Source organism: Heteronotia binoei, chromosome 20 (genome assembly GCF_032191835.1).
Source record: "Heteronotia binoei isolate CCM8104 ecotype False Entrance Well chromosome 20, APGP_CSIRO_Hbin_v1, whole genome shotgun sequence".
NCBI lineage: Eukaryota > Metazoa > Chordata > Lepidosauria > Squamata > Gekkonidae > Heteronotia > Heteronotia binoei.
This window is the reverse complement of record NC_083242.1, coordinates 23,210,370-23,230,410: the sequence shown is the minus strand read 5'-3', so window position 1 is coordinate 23,230,410 and position 20,041 is coordinate 23,210,370. Positions and strand designations below refer to the sequence as shown.

The window sequence follows — 20,041 nt, the reverse complement described above, 5'->3', positions numbered from 1 at the left end:
CTCAATCACACAGCAGAGCTACTGAGCCAAGCCTCTCTTTATTTTTGTTGGCTGAGGCTCCCCCCCCCCAGTCCCCTGGGGAAGGACGGAAAGCACCAGAGCTTCCTTGAGAAAGAGAAGGAAGCAGATGACAGTCAGTTTCTTGGGGGCCTGATGGGAGCCCTCCGGGGGCCTGATTTGGCCCCCAGACTGCATGTTTGACACCCCTGCTTTAAAAATCCTTGTTCGTTCACATTTGGGGGCTGTTCAGTCCAGAGGCACCTGACTGTCTTCTCTTGGACATGGCGCTGGACTAGATGGAACCTTGGCTTGGCCCAGCAAAGTAACATTTTTGATTTGGTTGCAGGTCATGAGATGGTGTGCATCCAAACACTTCTTACATGTTATACAGTGGTTGAGCCGCCTCCCCCAGTTTGCAAGAAATCCTAAGATATCCTGCCACGTTAACCAATGTCAAGTCTAACTCTGCTTCCAGCTCTTCAATTGTGTAAGAAGAACGTTGCACTATCCCCTCAAAAGCCACTAGTATAGATGCCTGTCCTTGGGGAAGGTAAACACATGGAAACTCCATAAATCTCAGCATTTAATAATGAATTGATGGACAGGAAGCCAACAAGTTCTGACTTACCTTTCTCGGATACTTGTACGGGGCAGTGGCCTTTTTGACGTGATCCTGAAGCTCCTTGGTTAGCACTTCGGGATCATGTGAGACGTAATCAGGGGCCAAAACAACAAAGGCTTTCACAACCTTCAGGAACAAAATGTCGAGGATAAACTTTAAGATTGTGGAGATTAACAAAAGCCATCTGATAGGCAGCTGATCATCCCAGCGGCTTTTGGAGCCCCACAGTAGGAACTTCGGCATTGTATAACAAACTATAGAATCATAGAGTTGGAAGGGATCTGTATATAGAAGCAGCTGAAGAAATGGACAGCCGTTTCATTGTCCTTAAGCTCACCACAAAGACTAAACCAAGTTAGGCCTAGGCTTGCAAATTTTAAGTGACTTGGACTTGGGGGAAGGAGGGAATACAGTTTGCATGTCACAGAATGAAAAGCTCAAACCAGGGTAAGCCATCTGTGATCTGCATGGCTTAAGGCATGGATGTGCTTTCTAAGGAAAGAGCAATGTGCAACCATTGGGGGCTTCTCCCATGTCAGTTCAGCTCTCCTTCAGAAAGCCAGAGAATTCAGCATAAGACAGACTGCTGGTCCTCCTTAGTTTCCTGCCTGCGTATCCAGCTATAGTTTCTTGGGTGAACTCTTGGGCTGATAGGCAGCAAGCACAGGCACCCTCCCTTCCAAGGAGTAAAGGTCACCGCGTTCTCTAGAGGACATAGCCGAGAGCACCCTCCTCTGCTTGAGTGAGCCCTGCTCTGGCTGTAATACATAGAACTGCATGGCTGGTTGACTGCACCTGCTATGTTATGACCCTCTGTATCTGGTGGCCAGGTTTGTGGAGCAGGCACAGAGAAACTAAGCGGGAAAGCCAGCAATCCATTCTACATGCTAGAGGGGAGACCTTTTCCAGCACCCTTCCTGTGTCAAAGACAGTGTGTGTTCCAACTTATAGTCATGGAATGTTGATAATCAGTTCAGCTTCTGGGAGGGAAGAGAAAGGGCAACTGGGGGCTGTAAGGGAAATTTCATCTAAGAGGAGCTATTGCTGGAAGGTAAAGGATGCTGTAACCTTGCTACAGCTAAGCAGGTAGAAGGAACCCCCCGCCACTTGACTGCCCTCTGACGAGCAGAAAAGTGAGATAGTTATCGAAGAGGGAATCTGATTGTCTGACATTCAGAATGTCCAGCCAACTCCTTGGCTAAAGGCCTTTTAAAAATACAGTCAGTGCTGTAACCCCTTTACCTCTCCTCTGAGGGAATCTGGGCTGCTGACGACAGCGGATTCTACAACGGCTGGATGTTCTATCAAAGCGCTTTCCACTTCAAATGGCCCAATGCGGTACCTTGAGAAGGAAGAACAGGCTCTGAGTTACCTTGCTACAAATTGTCAGTGGGAAAGATGCCACACAGAAGCCAAAGCACTGAACAGGCCACACACTCAAATGATGTTACCCGGCCGAATTGATGACATCGTCAGCTCTTCCTATGAACCAGAAGTAGCCATCTTCATCTCTAATCCCTCTGTCTCCAGTGATGTAGTAACTTCCACGTATGGTTGAGGCCGTCTTTTCGGGATCATCCTGGAGTATTTATGAACAGGTACTTGTCACATTACTCAATATGCTGGTATTAGCCTTTGCAATGGAAAGGGGTGGGCATGGATCTCATTCAGAAGCCAGCTTATTCTAAAAATATGATTTCAGCATTAATGTTGGTTTGTTGAATCATCCACATACTGTTCAAAATAGTGTTAAGGGTGGTGCAAGAATGCGAACTGGAGGACTGTAAACCAGTTAAAAAGATCTCAGGAGACAGTATTTGACTGGTAGTAGTTAGGAAAAAGATATTTCAGGGGTGGCCAACAGTAGCTCTCCAGATTTTTTTTTTGCCTACAACTCCCATCAGCCCCAGCCATTGGCCCTGCTGGCCGGGGCTGATGGGAGTTGTAGGCAAAAAAAACATCTAGACAGCTACCATTGGCCACCCCTGAGATATTTCATCTGATTACATTTTCTCTTGCCTTTTTTCTATTGTGAAATGCAATGCGGCATGCATAGGGGTCCCAGCTGTTCTCTCATTGGGCACTGGTTGGATCAGGAGTAGGGATTGGCATGAATAGTCCCCACCCCGGCAATGTGCTTGCCATGGTAACATCACTTCCAAGAGACGTCATCACGCAGGGCATGTTGTGGTATGCCAACGCTTTCTAGCCCTTCTGAACCAAACGAACCACTGAATTGGACAACCAATGAACCATGAAATGAACCACCACTTCTGCGTTCTGTGCCCAGCTCTAATCAGAAGCTGCTTAGCTTCAGGAAGGGTTTTTTTCACTGTGCCCTCAGAGGGGTGCCTCTGTTCAGGAGGGGGAATGGAATTTCTTTCCCATGCCAAAGAATGGGATGCCCACTAAGTGCTTTTAGAAAGGTAGGGCTGGGTAGGGCTTTTGCCCAGCAGGGTTTCTGATTGGATTTGCAGACTGAAAGGCATCCTGTTAAATACAGCGTCTGACTGAAATGCTGAAGCTTTACTTTAGTTATACCTCACCAAACCCCTTGACATTTTGTGGTTGCCTCCACTTCCTGCGGCAGTGAATTGGTGATTGTGCCCACTGCCCTGTATCAGAATTCCAAAGGTGCCCAGAGGCTCTTTTTTTAAATATTAAAGAATGCACTGCCCACCGTTCAATTAATCTGGGAGCCCCTGCTTAGTCTTCCAGTATACAAGAGGAGCTCATGTGATCAAATGCTCTCCCAAGAAAAACAGTTCCTACACAAAAGGCAGCAGAACCCGTCTCTCTAACTGCTTAGGCTTCTTTAACAGGTAAGGAATTCCTCTGTATAGAAGAAGATTCCTGTGTGCGAGAGCCCTGCCTGCAACCTGAGTTCGTTCAGTCTGAACACGGCTTAGCCCCTCACTGACAGAGAGGGCTGTTTCTTGTATGGGGGTGCACGGCTGCAGCCAATGCCATCGGGGGGAGGGGGGGGAATCTCACCACTGTGTAGATGAGAAGGAACTGACTCCTGAGCAAATAAGGCTAAACCCCAATCTAGCTGCCACTGGTCACACTTAAGTTCTGTGAAACTTGTGCCACTGCAACAAGGCTTGAGAAGGACTGCATTGGGACCTGTGTGTGCAATGTGTTCCTTGGCCAAAGTGGACTTTTAGAACTCTGTAGCTATTTGATAGTTAGCCAGTCCCACAGGGACTCCGGTGTTCACTTCTCAGTTTCTGAGTCTGAGCAATGGGTATAGAGAGGCCGAGCTTTTTAAAAACAGGCTCTGGGGCTGTCTGAAGCGGAGTTCAGATTTGGAGGGGGGAGGGGACTCTGCTTAGGCTTGCCCTGTACATGAGCTGCAGCGATAACAGTCATTGTGGTGTAGTGGTTGTAGCATCTGTAGCATCATGGCCAATGGCTGGGGCTGATGGGAGTTGTAGGCAAAAAAAAACATCTGGAGAGCTACCGTTGGCCACCCCTGATGTAAGCTGTCTGGGGTCCCCTTTGGAGGAAAGGCAGGATAAATAAATGGGATGAAGAGCCCCACAAAATGTTGATCATAATGTGTGTCCAGAGTTGGAATGTCAGGGTGTCACCTTTTTCTTCGGCCTGGACTTCAGGGTGTCATCCCACCCCCTTTTGTCCTCCTGACAGCCCAGTGAGGGAGGCTGGACTGAGAGGGCCTTGACCCCCTGCTCACCACTGAGTGAAGCCAGGAGCCGGATGGCCCTGGAGCCGCCCCTGTGACCTCTCCATCACTCTGGTTTCCTCACCACTTTGCACTGGAACATCCCCACAGATCATGCTGTGACCGATGAGCCGCTCGATCCCTTTCCCCATAGCTGTGCCACTGACATTCTACAGCAGGTCTTACCGTGTACTGAGCGAAGAGGCAAAATGGACGCGTTGGTTTTATTCTGATGGCAATATCGCCTTCTTTCCCGGGAGGCAAAACATTGCCGTCTTCATCTATTATCTAAAGGCAAACACAAAACACTCTCTGCCCTCAAAAGGAAGAGGTGCTGCTGACACAACTCGCTTTAGGGTGGGGCGTGGCTCTGCTGAACAGCAAAACCAGCACCAAGCTACTCTACATTCCAAAAAGTAGGCGACGGCTCGAGACTTGACAGCCTCCCGCTATTCATGGGGTCTTCCAGATGTGTGATACCTGAGTGTCGTATGCAGGAGAGGGCTTTCCCATAGAGCCAGGCTTAATTTTCATTCCCTTGAAAGTTCCACAGATCAGCACCTGTTTCATAAGGGTGAAGGGAGAAGTAAATGTGAGCACCATAATAGGCTGAGGTCTACAGAGCCACAAGAAGGCACTTTCAGGCACTTTACCATGATCTCCCCCCCACTTCCGAAAGCCTCTAATATGGGGAGGGACGGTGGCTCAGTGGTAGAGCATCTGCTTGGTAAGCAGAAGGTCCCAGGTTCAATCCCCAACATCAACTAAAAAGGGTCCAGGCAAATAGGCGTGAAAAACCTCAGCTTGAGACCCTGGAGAGCCATTGCCAGTCTGAGTAGACAATACTGACTTTGATGGAGCCAGGGTCTGATTCAGTAGAAGGCAGCTTCCTATGTCTAAGGGGAGGGACGGTGGCTCAGTGGCAGAGCATCTGCTTGGTAAGCAGAAGGTCCCAGGTTCAATCCCTGGCATCTCCAACTAAAAAGGGTCCAGGCAAGTAGGTGTGAAAAACCTCAGCTTGAGACCCTGGAGAGCCGCTGCCTGTCTGAGTAGAAAGACCGAGGGTCTGATTCAGTAGAAGGCAGCTTCATAGGTTCATATAATAGCTCAAAAAAGCTGATGGGGGGTCACCTGAACAAATCGTTCTCACTTCCCTTTCTGCCAAGGGAGCCTACTGAAACATCTGATGGAGGTAGAGCTAAGAGGGCCCATTTCAAACTACTTCCCCACAGTGGCATTTTGTTCCCTCTCCTATCGATGCCACATCCGAATCTAAAAGAATAAGAATCTATGAAGATTAAGTTGTATGAATCTTCCCATAGACATAGCCTGTTCCTTTCACTTCTAATGCTCTCTGCGTACCGTTTCTGTCTGCCCGTAGCCTTCGTAGATATCTAAGCCGGTTTCTCTTTTCCAGTCCTCCATTACTTCAGGGTTCATGGGCTCTCCAGCGCTCACGCAGTGTTTCAGGCTGTGGAAGTTGTAACTTAAGAGGGAAAGGAAAGGAAGCCAGGGTTAGCAAGCTGGTTTTGAAAAGGACCAACACTTTTGAATTGTTTATGGGGGCGGGGGGGCTAGGGGTGCCTACAGTTTTGTAAAGCAGGGTAAGATGTTCCATTTTATGTTTTGAGATATCAGGAGTACAATGGCAGAGGTCTAGGATATTTGTGACTACAGTCTTCCTTTCCACTTTACTACTATTACTTGTCCAAAAACTTAAAAGCTGCCCGAGAGGCACCAAACCAGCATGTGCTGGACATGGCAGCTTCCAGTGTGTGTGTTTTTTTTAAAGAAAGAAAAAAGCTGAGTTATCAAGTGAGTGGAGCCCTGATTGAATTGGGATCACGGCACGAGAAGGGGGGGGGGGTGAGTGGGTTAAGCTTGTTTCCATTCTGAACTTAAAGGTATCCATGATCTTTGTGTGACCCACTGCAGTGCCCCCTCTTGCAGCTGGGAGGGCTGAGAGGGGCGGGCCTGTGCCAGAGGGCACTGTGGGTCACAGCCCATTCTCTTAACACCTGTTCTAAATTGAACATACCTCTGCAGATGAGAGCCCATGCATTATTCAGGGCTTTACCGGACAGCTGGTTTTCTCTGCGCAGTAAATTCATGGGTTTGGCTCAGCAGGGAAGCGCAGGGGAATTCAGATGCCTTTCCTTAAAGCTGTGCCAGGCGCCATCACTATCTCATTTTCACACCACACAAACCCCATTGAGAGTACAGGAAGGGTCTTTACCTGCTTAGATTGTGGCATACGAGCATCCGGTAAGCAGTAGGTGCGGAACAGAAAGTTGTGATGGGAAACCTTGACAACGTCTAGATGATAATAAAAGGTGGGAAGTTTAGCAAAACAACATCAGACTTCACGCTGCGCTGAGCCCTAGACAGGGCTGGCCCTGCACCCTCTGGCACCCTAGGCAAGGCACCCCCCCCCCCCCACACACACACCCTTCTCTGGGGTTGCTGCGCACAGATCTCTCCATTCTATTGTATGGGCTCATAAGAAAGAAAATTAAAACCCCTTATGTAGCACTGCAGCGCAGCAGTGGCCCAATCCCTCCGTTTCATCCTATGGGTCCATAGGATAGAATGGAGGAATCAGGCAGTAGCGACCCCAGAAAAGGGGCTGCCCTGCTGTCCACACCTCTTGGAGTCTCCAAGAGGCACAGGGAAGCAGGGAGAAAGCCCCGTTGCCTGCGCCTCTCGGAGACTCTGAGAGGCCTGCATGGGGAAAACTTGGGAGAGGCAGCCAGGCTGGGCGGTGGCGTGACCTCACCAAGTCATGCAGAGAGAGAGCACCCAGTTTGGCACCCCCAGAAGGCCAGAGCTCTAGGCAGTCACCTAGTTTGTCTAGCAGCAGGGCCTGCCGTGGCCCCAGATTCATATCGGCCATCGCATTCAGTGAAAAGAGAAAGAGAAGCACTGCGTAAAACCTTCAGTGGGAATCAAAGTGCCATGAAGTCGTAGTCAACTTACGACGACCCCGTATGGTTTTCATGGCAATAATGATTCAGGGGTGATTTGCTTTTGTTATTGCCTGCCTCTGTGTAGCAGTCCTGGACTTCCTTGGTGGTCTCCCATCCAAACACTTACTAGGGCCAGCCGTGCTTAGCTCCCAAGATCTGTTGAGATCAGCAAGCCAGCGGTACTACAGATCAATTCAACCAGCAAGGGATCAATTCAACCCCGTAATATCAGCGTAGCGCATTTTAGTTCTGCCCTGCTTTATTATCACAACCTCCCCATTGGGTGGATTAGGCTGAATGGGCCTGACTGGCCCAAGTGAGCTTTATGGCCCAGCATGGATTTGTCCCTGGACCTCGTCTGATGCCGTGACCACTAGCCCAGGCTGGCTCTCACTGACCTTGGCGCTCAGGAAAAGCCCTGCTTTAAAAAGGAAAAAGGAAAGGTCCCCTGTGCCAGCACCAGTCGTTTCTGACTCTGGGGTGACGCTGCTTTCACAACGTTTCCACGGCAGACTTTTTACGGGGTGGTTTGCCATTGCCTTCCCCAGTCATTACACTTTTCCCCAGCAAACTGGGGACTCATTTAGGGGAATGCTAATAGGCTTGTCACGTACTTCAAGGACAGGCTTTGGCTCGAAACGCGGCATGCTGTGGACGAAGACGCCTGCCCCCTGGCTCCATGGCGCAAAGATGCTGCTCCAGGCAGACTTGGCCCAGCCCGTGTCAGAAGTGTTCCAAATCAGATCCTTGGGGGTCAGATCAAGCCAGTATCTAGGGAACAGGAAGCAAATGTGTATGCACAGAAAAGCTCGTGCCCAGAATAAAACTTTGTTGGTCTTAAAGGTGGAACAGGCTTCCTCCTCGGGAGGTGGGGGGCTCTCCTTCCTTGGAGGTCTTTAACCAGAGGCTCGATGGCCATCTGACAGCAATGAGGATCCTGTGAATTTAGGGGGAGGGATTTGTGAGTTTCCTGCATTGTGCAGGGGTTGGACTAGATGACCCTGGGGGTCCCTTATGAAAGGTGCCACTGGACTCTGTGTTCTGTTGTAAAGGTCATGGGATTTGTCAAGTAGGATGAAGCTCAAAACATCAAATCACTGACACACACAGAGGATGTGTTATTTGCTTCAGAGGAGTTGCTGATATCCAAACCTACTACCAATGAGAATCAGCTTTGTGATGGGGGCAGGGTTTGGACACAGAACACGGGGGATGTGGGTGAGCCTAGAGTCTCTAGAGCAGGGGTGGCCAAACTGTAGCTCAGGAGCCACATGTGGCTCTTTCACATATAGTCTGCGGCTCTTGAAGCCCCACCCCACCCCATCAGCTGGCTTGGAGAAGGCATTGTCCCTTTCAATAACTTCTCCAAGCCAGCCAGCAGTTTGGAGAATTCATTTAACGTTCTCCCTCATCTATTTGCCTTCGTTATTATTATCTGTTTATTTATATTCCGCCCTTCCCCATAGGGACTCAGAGCAGAGCACAACATGAATTCCTTCCTTCCTCCCTTCCCTCCCTCCTGTCTCACGGCTCTCAAACATCTGACATTTATTCTATGTGGCTCTAACATTAAGGAAGTTTGGCCAGCTCTGTAACAAATGAACACACCCACGTGAAGGTGCCTTATTGGTCCACAAAGATCAGTCTTGTCCGTGCAGATTGGCAGCAGCAGAAGTCTTTCACATCACCTACTACCTGGTCCTTTTGAACCAAAGGTGCCAGGAAGTGAACCTGGGACCTTCCGCATGCAAAGCCACAGCCCCTCCCCAGTGTCCCCTTGACATCCTGTATGATTCAGGGATGCCATTGCTCTCCACTTGATTGGCCTGTTGTAGCTCTCTGTAGTCTGTTGCGACCTGCATGTCTTTTCAGTATCTTGGACAGAGAAAGGCCTTTTCTTGCACACTGGGGACTGATCCAGGCCTCTTCTGCCAGCATGATATGTGCTCTGCAAAGCTCTATCCTCTCTGCCTCCCAGTCTACAATATGCAGGTAATAATGTTCTACCTTTCAGGGCTATTGTAAGAGTTACGGGGCCAACATGAAGCAATCTGAATGTTTTAAAACATGCTCTGCAGATGCTGAACATTAGGATTGGTCTCAGGATGTCAGTTGCTGAAAGTTTTGTGCATCAGGAAGACATAAGGATCTGGAAACACACACACCCCACCAAGTACCCAGCCTTGCATACCTTCCATTGAGAGCAAGTCCAATTCCCTGGCTGCTGTAGGAATGCTCAGCCATTTTGGGAGCACCTGTTGTGCCGCTGGTGAAGTAGATCGCCATTGGCTCACAGCTCTTTGTGGCCACACAGTGGTGGTCAGCAGGTGCAAGGCTGCAGGACATACAGATGCAAGAGATAAAAACACGCATATTTCTGAAGCAGTGGTAAGTATATTAGACTGATCTCACCCTTTTACTAATCGAAATTAATTATCGTATAGCAGTGTGTATGGTACAGCCAAGAGGTCCTAAGATTGTCTGGCAGCCAGAAATTCTAGCTTTTTTAGTGCTGTGTACCACTAGGTGGCGAGCGAGACTTGCTTTTAAGGCAAGAGATGCTTCGGAGGTGGTTTGCCATTGCCTGCCTCTGTGTCCCGCACCTGGTATTCCGAGAGCGAATGCAGAGCCAGCACAGCATAGCAGTTAGAATGCTGAACTCAGAGCTGAGAGACCTGGGCTCAGATCTTACTTTATTGGACACTCCTTGAAGGGGCCTTAAGCCCAGTCACTCTCTCTCTGCATAACCCACCCTGCAGAGTTGTTGTGAGGCTAAAATGGAGGAGGGGAGAAGCGTGCCTGCTGTCCTGTATTCCCTGGAAAGGGTGGGATGAAAATGTCATTTTGTCTAAACTTTTCATTGTTGCAGTCTCCTCCGGGTGGCCCACACCCAGGGACTGCTGTAAAGTTGAGATCACTTGGGTGTACAGCAATGCATCCCCCCCTGTCCTTTTGGAGCATGGTCCTTTCCCATCCTGCCCACATTCCTTGGCAAATGCCCTGGGGTTTTTGTTTTGTTTGTTTTACTGTTTGTAAAGCCATTTACAGACGACAGATGAAAAAAACAGGGATCAACTTTCACAGTAGTATCAAATTTCATTAATGTGTTTGGGGAGAACAAGACAACTACAGTTTTGTCCTGGGTGTTAACCGTGAAAGAACGTTGTTAAGGAACCGCCTTTTGGGTTGGGCATAAGCAGGAAGAGGTTGCCTAGCTGCATTCAGCAAATTCTGAACACTTGTCTCCCTGGAGAAACATCCCATGTAGCTAGGATGAAAAGCCGGTACGTACTTCAACAAGTCGCAGAAACTGAGCCAGCCATCCCGGCGGTCCCTTGACACTATTAGCTTGAATGCTAGAGACGGGCACTTGGAAGCTACACTGTCTACGGCTGGGGCCAAAACTTGGTCAGTGATGACACACTTGGCTCGGGACGCTTGCAGTCGGTGTAGAATGTCTTTTGCAGTCAGCTGCGTCGTCCCAGGAATAATAACGGTCCCTAACAGAGAGAGAGCCAGTTGGGAAGACAAAGGTGTTCCTTGCTTCCAGGTTTCGGAGAGAACAGCGATTAAGAATTTACAAGGTAGTCCTGAGCATATTCTTTCTCCCTCATCCACATTCAGGGTGATCATCCCCCTGCCCCGCCCCCCGGAGCAGAATACACGAGCAGAGCAGTCCTGGCCAGTGGCAGAGCAGAGAGTCCCAGGTTCAGTCCCTGGCATCTTAACTTAACGGGACCAGGTAGATTCAGCCATGTTGGTCTGAAGTAACAGAACAAAGTCGAGTCCAGTGGCACCTTGAAAATGAATGAAGCTTAATCCTGGGTATGAGCTTCAAAGTGTGTATCCTCCCCCCATTTTCCTCCCCCCCCCCCGTTTCCTCCTTCACGGCCACCATCTGTGCAGTCTCCCCTCCTCCGTTTTCCTCCTTCCGACTTCACCAGCTCCCCCTTGCCGCCTCCCCCCTCCGTTTTCCTCCTTCCGACTTCACCAGCTCCCCCTTGCCGCCTCCCTCCTCCGTTTTCCTCCTTCCGACTTCACCAGCGCCCCCTTGCTGCCTCCCCCCTCCGTTTTCCTCCTTCCGACTTCACCAGGGCCCCCTTGCCGCCTCCCCCCTCTGTTTTCCTCCTTCCGACTTCACCAGCGCCCCCTTGCCGCCTCCCCCCTCCGTTTTCCTCCTTCCGACTTCACCAGCTCCCCCTTGCCGCCTCCCCCCTCCGTTTTCCTCCTTCCGACTTCACCAGCGCCCCCTTGCCGCCTCCCCCCTCCGTTTTCCTCCTTCCGACTTCACCAGCTCCCCCTTGCCGCCTCCCCCCTCCGTTTTCCTCCTTCCGACTTCACCAGCGCCCCCTTGCCGCCTCCCCCCTCCGTTTTCCTCCTTCCGACTTCACCAGGGCCCCCTTGCCGCCTCCCCCCTCCGTTTTCCTCCTTCCGACTTCACCAGGGCCCCCTTGCCGCCTCCCCCCTCCGTTTTCCTCCTTCCGACTTCACCAGCGCCCCCTTGCCGCCTCCCCCCTCCGTTTTCCTCCTTCCGACTTCACCAGGGCCCCCTTGCCGCCTCCCCCCTCCGTTTTCCTCCTTCCGACTTCACCAGCGCCCCCTTGCCGCCTCCCCCCTCCGTTTTCCTCCTTCCGACTTCACCAGGGCCCCCTTGCCGCCTCCCCCCTCCGTTTTCCTCCTTCCGACTTCACCAGCGCCCCCTTGCCGCCTCCCCCCTCCGTTTTCCTCCTTCCGACTTCACCAGGGCCCCCTTGCCGCCTCCCCCCTCCGTTTTCCTCCTTCCGACTTCACCAGCGCCCCCTTGCCGCCTCCCCCCTCCGTTTTCCTCCTTCCGACTTCACCAGCGCCCCCTTGCCGCCTCCCCCCTCCGTTTTCCTCCTTCCGACTTCACCAGCGCCCCCTTGCCGCCTCCCTCCTCCGTTTTCCTCCTTCCGACTTCACCAGGGCCCCCTTGCCGCCTCCCCCCTCCGTTTTCCTCCTTCCGACTTCACCAGCGCCCCCTTGCCGCCTCCCCCCTCCGTTTTCCTCCTTCCGACTTCACCAGCGCCCCCTTGCCGCCTCCCCCCTCCGTTTTCCTCCTTCCGACTTCACCAGGGCCCCCTTGCCGCCTCCCCCCTCCGTTTTCCTCCTTCCGACTTCACCAGCGCCTCCTTGCCGCCTCCCCCCTCCGTTTTCCTCCTTCCGACTTCACCAGCTCCCCCTTGCCGCCTTCCCCCTCCGTTTTCCTCCTTCCGACTTCACCAGCTCCCCCTTGCCACCTCCCCCCTCCGTTTTCTCCTTCCGACTTCACCAGCTCCCCCTTGCCGCCTTCCCCCTCCGTTTTCCTCCTTCCGACTTCACCAGCGCCCCCTTGCCGCCTTCCCCCTCCGTTTTCCTCCTTCCGACTTCACCAGCGCCCCCTTGCCGCCTTCCCCCTCCGTTTTCCTCCTTCCGACTTCACCAGCGCCCCCTTGCCGCCTCCCCCCTCCGTTTTCCTCCTTCCGACTTCACCAGCGCCCCCTTGCCGCCTTCCCCCTCCGTTTTCTCCTTCCGACTTCACCAGCTCCCCCTTGCCGCCTTCCCCCTCCGTTTTCCTCCTTCCGACTTCACCAGCTCCCCCTTGCCGCCTTCCCCCTCCGTTTTCTCCTTCCGACTTCACCAGCTCCCCCTTGCCGCCTTCCCCCTCCGTTTTCTCCTTCCGACTTCACCAGCTCCCCCTTGCCGCCTTCCCCCTCCGTTTTCCTCCTTCCGACTTCACCAGCTCCCCCTTGCCGCCTCCCCCCTCCGTTTTCCTCCTTCCGACTTCACCAGCGCCCCCTTGCCGCCTTCCCCCTCCGTTTTCCTCCTTCCGACTTCACCAGCGCCTCCTTGCCGCCTCCCCCCTCCGTTTTCCTCCTTCCGACTTCACCAGCGCCCCCTTGCCGCCTCCCCCCTCCGTTTTCCTCCTTCCGACTTCACCAGCGCCCCCTTGCCGCCTTCCCCCTCCGTTTTCCTCCTTCCGACTTCACCAGCGCCCCCTTGCCGCCTTCCCCCTCCGTTTTCCTCCTTCCGACTTCACCAGCGCCTCCTTGCCGCCTCCCCCCTCCGTTTTCCTCCTTCGCCGCCACCATCGGCACAGCCTCGCCTCTTCCTCCTCCCCCAATTTTTACCATTTTAAGGCCAGGGAAGGGGCCTTCCCTTCCCTGGCCTTAAGATGGTGAAAACGGGGGGGAAGAGGAGGCATACATACTTTGAAGAAGCTTATACCCAGAATTAATCTTTGTTGACCTTCAAAGTGCTCGAGACCCCAGAGTGCAAAGCTGACCTCTACTAGAGACCCCAGAGAGCCACTGCCATTCTGAGTGGGCAACACCGACCATGATGGACAGTGGTCTGACTCAGTATGAGAGTCACCTGATCTTCCTTTCTAAGTGACACCTGGCTCAATAAACAAGCACTGCTATAGCTTACCTGTTCGCATACAAGCCACGTTCAAAAGCCACCACTCGGGTATCCGCGACAGGATCACTATAACTCGGTCTCCCTTCCGCAGGCCACACTGCTCAGAAAGCACGTTGGCTGCTTTCTTGGATGCAGCCGTCAGCTCCTCGAAAGTCCATCTCACTTCCTCTCCTTGGTCACTGACCCACCAAAGAGCTGGATTGGAGGGTCCTCTTCCCTCCTGGTGGGATGACAAGAGGGCAGCGTGAATCCTCCAGATCTGGAACTTGAAGGGGCTTGTAGCTATCAAGGTAGGGTTAGTCCTGACAAAATTGTAGGGATATGCTTTCATTTCCTAACCATGCCCTAAAACAAAAGTAGGGAACTGAAAAAGATGCACTTATTGCATTATGTGTTGTAAGCAGAAATATGAACAAATTATATTTCTCCCCCCCCCACCCCCGTGCCTAGCAATCCGGTTAGATAGGGGGTTTTTTGGGGGGAGGGGGACACAGGAGAGCAAAAGTTCTGAAACTGACACCTACGCATTCCAACCAGTACAGGCAAACTACTCTTGCAACAGATCAACTTCCAGGGAAGTCCAGAGGGAGGCAAAGAGAGAGTGAGAGAGGCAGAAGAGCACAGCAGATAAGAAACGGACAGCACAACCTTCCTGTGGGAGTAAAGGAAAATGAATAACAGAAATAGATTAAGATGATAATCTAACAAAACAAAAAGGGGGAAGGGAGCTTCCTTAGAATGCAGGCCTTTGGTCTTTACCATGTGTAGCCATGACCGTATTCTGTGCTGCCAGGACTCTTCTTATGGTCTTACGTTGCGCGTGAACAGAATCCCCAGCACGGCTTATGCAAATGATCAGGCTACCCACCCTCTGCAAAGGCACAAGTATTCTGTGTTGCTTCTGGACAAGTAAAAAAATGTTGCCAGCCTTTTAAAATATCTGACCCCTTCTTTTCCCTGCAGCCAATGCATTGACTTTGTGAAATTCAAACGTCTGCCCACCATGTACAGTATCCATGCGTTTTAAAAACATGAAATCAAGCTAGCAAAATGATACCTTTTCCATCTGGGCCCACTTGTCCAGCACATCTTTTGCAAAGTTGAAGTGTTCTGGCACTTCTGGTTTATATTGTTCTTGAATGGATTCATAGTCTGAGAAATTCTGAGCTGCCAGCACTGGGTGACATCGGCTGAAGGCTCTAGCGGGAGCTCGGCCTAGAGCCCACAGACCCTTCAAGGCCTGGGCCTTCCAGAACAATGGCACAACAACACAGGCCATCGCGGGGTCTTCCACAGTGTCCTCCACTCAGGATGCTTTTCACAGAGCACCTACCTACAACGCATAAAGGAAAATAGCCTTGTGGTTAAAAGGCTGCTTAAATGCTTGGTTATTCCTCCAGATACCAAACATTTTCGCATCCTTTTAAAGAAGTCCTCCCTTTCATCTCAGGGTTCTGCTACATGCCTAGATTTAGCCTAATATTCCCGCCTGTGCCTATTACTCCAGCTGCCTAACATTTAAGGATACCCAAGACGCAGCTGCAAAGTCAGAGTGGTCCCACGGACAGTTAGTCTTGGGTCTGAGTTCAAATCTCATCTTAGCCTTGGAAAAGTTCTTCTATTTCAGCCTCACTTCCTACTATATACAATTAAGCACACAGGTGTTTTGAAAAGGATTTTTTTTTTACCAGGCTGTCACTTGAAAGGTCGAAGTATTCCGAAGGTATAACTCGTGAAGTTCCTTCAAAGCAACATTCTTGTGGTTTTTTTCCAAGAGAGATAACAAAGCAGGCTGGGAGAGGGCCAATCAGGCAAACTCCAGCTGTTCCTGATGATAACAAAACCCAGCCATTCTGGTTCTGTTGAAAGGCAGTGTTTAAGACGAGACTAATTACCACAGCCCCAAACCCAAGGATACCTACCCCACTACAAGAAAAGCTCAGACTAGAAAAGGTGGGGGATTTGATAGCACCCAAAAATGTCGTCCTGTAGAGTGAGTCTTAACTACAGGGTGGCTGCCAGCCTCCACAGAAAGATGTTAAAAATCAGAGCATCAAAACGAGCAGCCCCGTAAAACAGGGGCAGCCAATGGTAGCGCTCCAGATGTTTTTTGCCTACAACTCCCATCAGCCCCATTGGCCATGCTGGCTGATGGGAGTTGTAGGCAAAAAACATCTGGAGAGCTACCGTTGGGCACCCCTGCCCTAAAACAATAGTAACTCACCGAAACACTGAAGTATTTTTTAACTCTTGCTGCGAGGAATGGAAGAGAGGTTGATGTCTGAGACCTTTTGCCAAAAAAGAAGACGACTTCTGCTGAGTCATGTATCAGCCAGGATTGGTTGTGCTGACGATGCCCTCAGAGCCCCAGCTCCACCTAGAAAACTGCCCGGAGTCCCTCTCAACTTATGTCTACAGCAAAACTGCCAAATGGAGATGACTATGATGTTCATTTTTAACTGGTAAATTAAAAGTGAGGAACTAGGTAAGATTATCCAGTGAGGCTTCCATTGACTCTTTTTTTCATAAAATTAATTTTACCATTATTAATAGCAGCCCCGTGGCGCAGAGTGGTAAAGCTGCAGTACTGCTCTCTGCTCACAACCTGAGTTTGATCCTGGCAGAAGTTGAGTTCAGGTAATGGGCTCAAGGTTAACTCAGCCTTCCAGCCTTCCGAGGCTGGTAAAGCTTGCGGGTGGGAAAGTGTAGATGATTGGGGAAGGCAATGGCAAACCACTCCGTAAAAAGTCTGCTGTGAAAACATTGGAAACGACTGGTGCTTGCACAGGAGACTACCTTTACCTTTTTTTAAAGTATTATTAATATGAGGACTATCATGTTTCCCCACTGCTCTCAGCCTTTTAAGAGAGTTTGACATTCCATCTGGCATTGCAACTGGAGGTTTCACTTTTTTTCCTCTTGTAGAAGGCCTACGGTACAACCCAATACCAAGCTTCAGCTGGCTGATTTGTTTTCAGTTCCTTTTCTAATAATCCTTTTATTGGAGTTGCACACTGAGTCAAGATTTTCAGTGAGTTGCCTAAAACGTAAAGGTGGTCCCCTGTGCAAGCGCCAGTTGTTTCTGAGTCTGGGGTGACGTCGCATCACAACTTTTTTATGATAGACTTTTTTACAGGGTGGTTTGCCATTTGCCTTCCCAGCCATGACTCTAAGATTTCTCTCCTGGTCAGTCACTGCCAATTTTTGACCTCATCAACATATTTATAGTTAGGAATTTTGACTCCAATGTGCATTACTTTGCACTTGCCCACGTTGAACCCTGCTTTAGGAATGAACAGTCATTTATAAGCAATCCAGTCAAAGTTCTCTTGGCTGTTGCCTTGGTGTAACCATGAGGAGATAAATCAGTTAATATGTCACTGCATTGTACCAGGAATGATTTGCAAAACGCTCTGAACGTTTAAATCAGTTACAGAGGCCAATTCCACATTTTTAAGGATTCAGCCTTCGAAATGTGATTATCCTGGTTTTACCTTCCCTTATTGTAATTCTGCTTTGGCTCCTGGCCAGGGCATCTGCTTAGAAGCAAGTGGTCGAGGGCTGCTGCTTGCTGATGTCGGCTGGGGTCCACCTTTGGAAACAGATCAAACCGGGGGTAGGGAAACCAGCTCGTAGACAAAAATGTTTCCCATGACATCAATCTAACAAAGAAGTTGCTTTCAATATTGCATTGACCGTCCTGGCGCAAAAACTGGGGAGGGCTAGGTCACTGTAATGAACTCCACATAGGACTGCCCTTGAAGACAGTTCATCTAGTACAATTTGGGGGTTACAATTTGAGGATTTCTTTGTGGATTACCAGTTCGTTTTCAAGCCCAAATCAAGATTCTGGTTTTAACTTGTAAAGCCTTAAATAGACTTAACAGATTATCCTTGCACAATTAAAGCAACATCCAGGGGTTTCAATCATACCTTCAAAATAAGAAAAGGGAACTATTTAGGTTTCTGTTTTTGAACCAGCCTGCAAATGGAAAACAAACGTGCCACCCATGGAGAATCTCAACATATTGAAAAATAGAATGGCAGCACTTCACAATGAAGTTATCTGTGATATTTTATGGGGGGATGGCTCTTCCGCAGGCCAGTCCTGCCACTAGGCAACTGCCTAGGGCGCTGGCCTTCTGGGGTGATGAATTGGGCACCCCCATGTGACTCAGTGACATTATCAGGGGGGGGGGGGGGGAGCGGCAGACCTGAACATTACCTAGGGTGCCAGACAGTCTACTTCTTGGATTCTGATCTCTTCTGGGAGATTTGAAAGCAAATTACATTCTCATTTTGAGCCCTGAAAAATAATCAGACAAGGTCAAATCGATACCTGTGGTGTTTGTGAAGTAGGGATGCCAGCCTCCTTGTGGGTCCTGGGGATCCCCTGGAATTCCAGCTCATCGCCAGACTGCAGAGATCAGCCCCCCCCCCGGAGAAAACAGGTGCTTTGGGGTGGTCTCTAATAGCACTGAACCCCACTGAGGTCCCTGCCCACCTTGGGCTCCATCCCCAGATCTCCAGGAGTTTCCCAACCTGGATCCGGCAACTCCACCCTCTTCCCCTGCCGGCAGCCAGGGAGAACCCGCAAACCCTCGAACTGGGACAGTGTTTCAGGCTGCCCCAATCCCCTCCAGGACTTCGGGTGCACAGGTAAAGGAAGTCCTGGTGGTGCTCTCAGGGAGAAAGAAGGGGAGCTCTTCGATGGCGGGCTCCTCTTTACATAAGAGAAGCCTTGTTGGATCAGGCCAGTGGTCCATCCAGTCCAACACTCTGTGTCACACAGTGGCCAATATATGTGTGTGTGTGTATACACACACACACACATATATATATATATATACACACACACACATATGTGTACACACATATACACACACACACATATATATAGATACCGTATATACTGCGGCTAATAGCCACTTTAAAGCTCTGTCGCCTCCCTATTCTGACGCCCGGGAATTCCCAGGCCGGGACCGAGAGCACAGCCCAAGACCCGAACCCGACGGCAAGGCAAGACTCACACGGAGGGCAGTCGTCGCCGAGTCCTTGCAAAGCTGTGCGGGACTCGCTGTGCCTCCCCCGCGCTCTGCCGCCGATTCCTCCCGGGGGGCAGGACGGCGAGAGAGCCGCCAAGTCACACCCCCGCCGCCGGGCAGGCGGGAAGAAAGGAGCGGGACTCGCCGGCATCGTCGCCTGCCCTGGAGCTCAGCAGGGGCCGCGGCTGCTGGAGAGGGAAGGCGAAACGGAGGAGAGGCCGCGTCTCCCGCTCTGGGCTTGGAAACTGACCCTTCGTGGGACGACCGACTGCCGCTGGAGCTGCGGGACCGGCTGGGCCAAGCGGCGCTTCTTCGCTTTCTGATTGGCCCCCCGCTTCATCATGATCCTAAAGCCCCGAGTATGGGATGGCATAACATACAGTCCTGAAATGCAGGGGGAGATGAGCTTTTGCAAGGCCTGGTTCCGAAGAGGGGACCTTTGAGCCTCGGAAGCTCGCACGCCCGGACTGGCCCTGCACCGACTTGGGTCTTATCGCCGCTTGGAACGGAGTCTAGTCCTCCCGCTGCAGCCCTCGGGGAGAAAATACCCACAAGAGGCCGTGTTATGCCGTCTCGCCAATCAAAGGGGTGAAAAGGGAAGGCCGTCAGCGCCAGTGCAGCGCCCCCAGTCCCTGTCTCCCGTGAGGCCCTTCCATTCTGGGGTCCCCCCACCCCCAGCCAGCCTGCCCAGGAGCCGCACTGTGGGCCCAAAACTGGCTCGAGGTTGCTTTTGTATCTGGATGTTACGGCTCTTAAATAAATCCTCCACCTCAGTCTTCAAGTTTGTTTCATTATCTCCAAGTCAGTCAACACACTATCCAGCGCCGATATTTCTCAATAATCAGTCTTGTTATTGAATCAAAAGTTGCTTTATTGTAGAAACTCCATAGCTTTGCCAAGGACATAATCCTTGGAAGTAATGACTTATACAGAGTTACTTTATAGGATAGCTTCAAAGGATAACATACAGATGCAATTTGAGTCACGGGTTCAAAGGCTACTACATATCATCTCTTTTAATACTAAGGAATGTGTTATTAAAAATGTCTCCCTTTCTCACACTTTCTTTGTGAATAAGACCTGACTGTGTGAATCTGGGGGAGAGGCACATTGCACCGTTACTAACAAGGCTAACCTAAACATCCTTGGGCCAGATGGATTTATTATTCACCCTTTGGTGGTAAAGGAGGGGGGAGCAAGCTAGGTTGGTGTTCCGCTCTTTGTCTTGTGAACCATCATGGCACACAGAAATATGCATGCTTGACACACACACACAACATGAAACCAGGGTCCTACAGCTGCT

At 50.9% G+C, this 20,041-nt stretch overlaps 1 protein-coding gene across 1 annotated transcript in view; it reads right to left on the bottom strand.

Moving 5' to 3' along the window:
• The window catches only part of LOC132588510 (acyl-coenzyme A synthetase ACSM4, mitochondrial-like), a 110,250-nt gene that overhangs the window by 2,449 nt on the left and 87,760 nt on the right, over nucleotides 1–20,041 (bottom strand). The window contains exons 1-13 of the mRNA XM_060260916.1: nucleotides 15,382–15,545; nucleotides 14,751–15,026; nucleotides 13,703–13,913; nucleotides 10,566–10,773; nucleotides 9,465–9,608; nucleotides 7,888–8,044; nucleotides 6,544–6,623; nucleotides 5,670–5,793; nucleotides 4,788–4,868; nucleotides 4,494–4,595; nucleotides 2,074–2,201; nucleotides 1,865–1,964; nucleotides 629–748 (exon numbers count right to left, since the gene is read on the bottom strand). Coding sequence (XP_060116899.1) covers nucleotides 629–748; nucleotides 1,865–1,964; nucleotides 2,074–2,201; nucleotides 4,494–4,595; nucleotides 4,788–4,868; nucleotides 5,670–5,793; nucleotides 6,544–6,623; nucleotides 7,888–8,044; nucleotides 9,465–9,608; nucleotides 10,566–10,773; nucleotides 13,703–13,913; nucleotides 14,751–14,972 — 1,677 coding nt within the window. The 5' untranslated portion in view covers nucleotides 14,973–15,026; nucleotides 15,382–15,545. Of the gene's footprint in view, nucleotides 1–628; nucleotides 749–1,864; nucleotides 1,965–2,073; nucleotides 2,202–4,493; nucleotides 4,596–4,787; nucleotides 4,869–5,669; nucleotides 5,794–6,543; nucleotides 6,624–7,887; nucleotides 8,045–9,464; nucleotides 9,609–10,565; nucleotides 10,774–13,702; nucleotides 13,914–14,750; nucleotides 15,027–15,381 lie in introns of the transcript that reaches the window.